Source organism: Gavialis gangeticus, unplaced genomic scaffold, assembly GCF_001723915.1.
Source record: "Gavialis gangeticus isolate Ggan-Ray unplaced genomic scaffold, GavGan_comp1, whole genome shotgun sequence".
In the NCBI taxonomy this organism is placed as follows: domain Eukaryota; kingdom Metazoa; phylum Chordata; order Crocodylia; family Gavialidae; genus Gavialis; species Gavialis gangeticus.
The window spans coordinates 9,838,710-9,844,709 of record NW_017729014.1 but is presented as its reverse complement, the minus strand read 5'-3'; the positions used below and the strand labels follow the sequence as shown (position 1 = coordinate 9,844,709).

Here is a 6,000-nt window from a genome sequence, read left to right as displayed (position 1 = left end):
TAGGTCCCTTCCGACCCTAAATCTATGAAGCTATGAAACTAGGTGGCACACTTGACTTCCCATGTTCCCAGGATTGGTAGCTCTGGGTGCTATTTACTGGAAAGGGGATGTAGTTTGTTTTTCATTGCTGAGGACTTCTGCAAAGGCAGGACTTTTTTCAATGTTGTAGCACAGAAAAGCAACCAGTTCTACCCTAGACTCTATCTTGATCCCGTTGCTGTGAAAGGCTGAAGTGTCATTGCACTGTACAGGGATTAGTCCAGTTATTCTTGAGTGGGTGATTTCAGCTCCGATGTGCAATGCTTTCCCTTGGCATGGGATTTACGTTTATTTTAGAACAGATTTTCTGTTCTTCATTTATGAATGTGAACTGTCCTTGCTCCAGGAAAAAAAAAATTGAATGACCTAATAACAGAAATGTCCATATCACCAGACTAATTCAGATCCACCATCCTCCTCATCAGGTATCCCAGCCCTGACGGTGACCATCACTGCCTGCTTTGGAGGAAGGGAACGAATCCTCCTCACAGGTGGCAGATGTGGGGATAATTTGTCCACCCATATAAACCTCCTCCTAATTCTTCATAGTTAGAGGTTGGCAGCCTTGTTATGCATCATATGTTTTCTTTTATCAGGTTTGAATCTGCCACGTTTGCATTTCATTTAGCATTCACCTGTTTTTGTGTTGGAGACAAAGCAGAAATTCCTTATATGACTTCTCTCGGATCAGGAATAACTGAGGCTATTTTATATTTATTCAGTCCTGCAAATTTTGGCCCATTCCTAAATGAAACAATCCCCATCTTTTTTAGTTTCTTTTTACGTGAGAGCCTTTCCAGCCCTTTTCTCATTCTCCTTATCTCTCCTTGCAATCTCCTTTCAAAGATGGGCTCACCTGAACTACCTGAGCTGCAGCAACTTGAACTGAATATAGTATTTTGGGGGAGGCCATGCTGTTGCTCTGTAGAACAGCACAGATTATGGTTGAATTTTACAAAGCTGGTTACCCAAGGTTAAGCTCCTGGATTAAATATAGGCACTTAACAAGAGTAGCTTCGTTTTTATTCTCTCTCAAAAGTACTGTATAGAAGCAAGCTCCCATTGAGTTCAATGGAATATGGATTTAGGAGCTTAACTTTGGGCAGCCTGGCTTTGGAAATCTTTCTTACCCTGCACTTTGACTTCTGCTGCAAAAGGAAAAAACAACACGTGGGAGGAGGTGACTAGCAGTTCTGCAGTATGAAACTTGTAAGGGGAGATTATTAACCACACAATAGTGCTAATTAAGGTCTCCATGGTCTCTTCACTAGCACAAAATTGTGAAGCTTCCAGGAGCCCTGATGGAGCCGTGGGGTGTGCGCCAGCTGAGATCCTGCCCCTGTGCTGCAGGGCCCCTGTGTATTCAGCCCTCTGCATTTTCTGTGTCGCAAGCTTAGTTCTTGCTTTGATGAAGTGAAGTGAGAGGGGGGGATTGTTCTCCAACTGTTTAGTTAAAGGTGGGTTTACCATTTTCATTGAGCAGGATGTGTATTCCTGCGGCACAGCAGACTTCCAGTCCTGCTTTGATAGCGACTTTCTCCAATACTTCCAGGGTTTTACAAGCTAGTGTTTGCAACTAGATCTGAGCCCTGAGGTTTGCAAGGCTGCTGAGGTTAAGATGTATCATTTTTCTGAGTAAAGAGAGATTCCTCTCCCCTCCCACATGCGCACACACTTCTCATCCCTCTTGTTCCAGATCCCACATCACAAAACTGATGACAAAAAAAATCTGTTCTACCAAGAACTGAATGTTGTCAATTAAAGAGTGGCCTTATGGAGGGTACTAATGTATCTAACTATTTACTGAGAGCAATAGTAGTTAATTGGAAGAGAGGAGTGATGAGCTGTTTGTACCAAGACTGAAGCAGTTAAAGTGTGTTCTTCAGTGACATCTGTGCGTCAGAGCCTGCTTCCTGTCTGCCATCCTCTTGTCCCAAACAATCACTTTAGAGCTTCCTTATGCATGACTCCCACTGTAATTTTGTTGAACCTTTATTTAAAGAACTACCTGTTACCAGAAAAAAGACTTGACTTTTTTTAAATGGTTGATTGGGAGGTAGCTCTGGATTTCAGAGGTGTAAATAGAGCAGGGAGAAAATTTGAAATGAAAAAATAAATAGGAGTAGGTCATAGTGAACGTGCCATTCATTCCAAATGTTCCCTGCTTGTGCCCATTGTGTCTCCCAGCTTTGGGCAGGAGATCTCTGCCATCTCACCACAGATTGCACTTTGGAGTCAAGTGAATCCCTAATTGCTAGCAGTGAAGGTTAGGGGGTGACCCTAGTCATTTTGAATTTAAATATAGACCCCAGGAGATAAATGTGACTCGGTGGGATCTGTATGTATAAATAATACAAGACTAACTGCAGGCTGTCTTGGGTCTTAAAACACAGCCTGTTTTAGTTTGTCAGCTTCATTTCATTTGACTATCTCCTGAAATCTTATGAGCAGAACCCCACTGTGCTAGTGGCTGTGCCAGCACATAGTCTGAGATGATCCTTACATTGAGGAGGGCAGGGAAGAAAGGAGGCAGCATCATTCCAGCTGTACCAAGAGACGTCCAGGCACAGCAAGGTGAAGGACACTCAGGGAGCCTGAACCCAGAATCTGGCTCACTTGAACCCTAGTCCAGTGCCTTACGACAACACTCTGCCTTTCCCTTCCTGTTGTAGTGGAGGAGGCAATGCCTAATGAGAAAAGCACCATTTTCATCAAATACTCCTTGCCTAGGTGATGAAATGCTTCAGTAAGTCAGTAAAAAAAAAAAAAAATATTTAGCAAAAGCCAGTCAAAAAGCAGCACAATGCTGCGCTGTCAATCAGGCACATAGTGCACAGATAAATGCTGGTTTCTGGGCAAGTGTAAGGCAGGGTTATGGTCCAGACAAATGCTGTGGTGCAGCTGGGGTGTGCCACCACTTCTTGATTGCACCCAAGCAGAGGCAGCTGCTTGCTATCTTTTGTCTGATAATTCCTTTGCATCTTCTCCCTATGGGGTTACAGTCTGAATAGTGGAAAGCTGCAGATTAGCAGGAGTGTGTGTGTGTGTGCGTGCGTGTGTGCACGCGAGCAAATATCTCTGTTCTCTACAAACACATTAGGATGCACAGTGCACAAGTCACAGGAGATCCAGTAACAAGCTGAGGAAGGTAAAAGGTCCAGGCTTCAGTGGGTTGTTAAACGCCAGCTCCAAGTTCCAGCATAAGAAATGTATCTATCCAAGTCACAAGCTTCTCCCTCCAGAGGGGGATAAAGAATGCATTCAGATCTCAGTGCCCACCCTCTCGCACACTCTCTGGGCACTGCAGAGAGCCTGGCAAGAGGAGGTAGGCAAATAAGGATATGGATTGCAGTACCTTTGCAATACCTATCTGTTGGCCCCCCCTCCCCCAACTAGAGAAAGCAGGGTATTGAATGCTCAGGGGATTTTGTGAAATCAAAGTCTTCTGTGCAGGAGAACACTGTGTTTTAGAATAGCCGAGGCAGCCCAGAGTTATGGCACTTGGGAGGTGCTTTAACAGGACCTGACCACTGTAGATATCATCTTCAACCAAGGGCCCTCTGGACAGATCTGAGCTGAGGTCTGTAGTGTAGCATAGAGATTTCCAAGGTGGCTCAGGTTCTGGTAGCTTTCTAGCCACAGTAATCTAGCTCCTGCAGCCTGCTGTGTAGATGCGAGCTGTCAGATGTGCTGGATTTACTAGCAAAAGAGCCCATGTTAGATGTAACCTCATCGGTGCATCAGCCAATGTCACAGAGAAACTCAATGGCAGAGCAGAGCATTTGACCTGGGCCAGTTGAGGCCTTCTCAGCTATCATCTTAACCACTGGCCTGTGCTTTCAGTGGACCACAGCATTGTCCAAGATCAGCTTGCAGAATAAGCCTTCGTATGTTGTATCTGTTTCCACCCAGGTTTTTGTCCTCCTTGAGTGTTTAGAGTGCAAGCCCTTTGCAACCCAGGCCAGGCCTTGCTCTGTGTGTGCATAGCTGTCGCTTGGTGGGTGCTGTTTTGGACTCCATCCTTCCGCAGTGGAAATAATAACCCTTGGGTCTGTTTTCTCTGCTTTTTGTTTTACAGGGTCCTAGTGAATCCACGACAGAACCTGACTCGTATGCAGTTAAAGGGCACCTTCCAGGGGGCTAAGGTAGTCCGTGGCCCAGACTGGGAATGGGGCAATCAGGATGGTAAGGGATTGCAGTTTTGCTTTTTTTTCAAACAAAAAAAGAAAAAAAAAATCCTACTGTAAAAACACTGATTTTGCTAAAGTGCTCATCATAAATGCATGCTGCAGCCAGGGAATTTGCTGGGGCCACTCAGACACTGCAGACTGCTTTATGAGGAGCTCTAATTATTCTTTATTTGCTTGTATTTGTGTAGAGACACTTCTCTGGCACTTTGTCGTCTTATGGTATTAGGGCAGCATGCAGGCATTCATGAGCCCATGCTCCCAGCCTGTCTCTGAAGTACCCCATGGCTGATAGATGGGGAAGCAGAGGCACTCTTGGACATTTATACAGAGCTGCAAAAATACACAACACCTGATAGAGCCTAGAGTCCCTTTCTGTGCCTCAGAGAGCTGGCACTCGCAGTAGGAATTAGTATTGTTCTCTGAGGTCTCTTAATTTTTGGTCCTTTGATTTTATTTATTTAATTATTTATTTATTTTTAATGGGGCAGCAGTCCCCCATGTATCACTGAGGGAATCTGTTGACAGCAGTTAGTGCAGGATGACTTCTGCTTTCTCTGTGAACTGTAACTACAGACTTGATGCTGCAAGGGGACAAGAACCCCCCCCACTGCCACGTATGTCTTCCAACTCTGCCTGCAAGAAGGCTGCACTTCTAGAGAGCCTGGTTCAAAGCTCAGTGAGGTCAATGGGAATCTTTCCATTAATGTCAATGGCCTTTGGCTCAGGCCCTCTGTGCAGCAAGGCTGCAAGATCTCCCCTGTACGTTCCCATCTCGGAGCCCTGCACGGATCAGGCTTGTTTTCCTCCACGTGACTTGGCTGTAAAGCCTTCTGCCTGAGACTGAGTCTGCTTTGGCGGTGGGTCTGCGGTGGGTGCCAGAGGCTGTACACACTTGGAATCTGAAGGGAAACGGGGCTCGTGTCTAATACAGGGAAGCCAGCCCTGTCTGAGTCAAGCTCGATATTTGCATACATGAGAGTTGTGGAGCTCAAGGGAGCTGAGACCTGAATGCGCTAATGTGAGCAGAACAAAGGTGAGGCAAGGAGAAAGGCAGGCCAGCCCCTCAGCTGGCCAGGATCAGTGATGCTTCATTTGATGCCAATGGAGCTCTGTCTCCATACAGCAGCTCAGCACCCAGCCTTCTGACCTCAGTTTCCTGTGGTCAGAATGGTTTCCATGTGTTGCCATACAAGTCTGGTTACACATGTAAAAAGAGCCAATAAAGAGTCCTGTAAACTTTGTTGGGGGCACTGGTGAGCGGTGTAATTAATCCCTCAGCCTCATGTCTTATTAGGGCAACAGCACCTAAGTGCGACACTTAGTAATTTAATGGCCTTGCTTTTAATTTTGCTTTGTGGCTTTTTTTTTTCCCCTGCTGCTGCCTGAAGCCCTCTGCAGAAATTAGCATGGGCTGCTGCAGAACGTGCTGATTAACCAAACTTCCCTCCCTGCTTCGTTTGGCTCTTCCCAAGCTGGCCTAGGTTCTGGTAACTGCCTTAGCTCCTAAGCAGCTTGCACCTTTTACCAAATGTGTGTCTGTGCATGTTTCTATCCCCGGCCTGAGCCAGAATGCTACTGGAATGAAATCTGGGCCAGTGTTAACCACCTCCTTTATAGGAAAGGGTCTGAATGCAGAGCGGAGCCAGTGGCTTTAGTCAAGGCCCAAGATGAGGTTGAGAAAGCCCAGCCCCATTTGTCCTGTCCAGCTGCAGCTGCTTGGGGTCCAGGCCCCGTGGTGGTTTGTTTGTAAGTACCAGGCACACCAGTGACA

General features: G+C 46.1%; 1 protein-coding gene across 3 annotated transcripts in view; it reads left to right on the top strand.

The window, feature by feature from the left end:
• MIB2 (mindbomb E3 ubiquitin protein ligase 2) overlaps window positions 1-6,000 on the top strand; it is a 92,952-nt gene that overhangs the window by 61,628 nt on the left and 25,324 nt on the right. For all 3 annotated transcript variants that reach the window (XM_019511712.1, XM_019511710.1, XM_019511711.1), the window contains exon 4: window positions 4,118-4,224. In XM_019511712.1, the coding sequence (XP_019367257.1) occupies window positions 4,118-4,224 (107 nt within the window). The remainder of the gene's footprint in view (window positions 1-4,117; window positions 4,225-6,000) is intronic.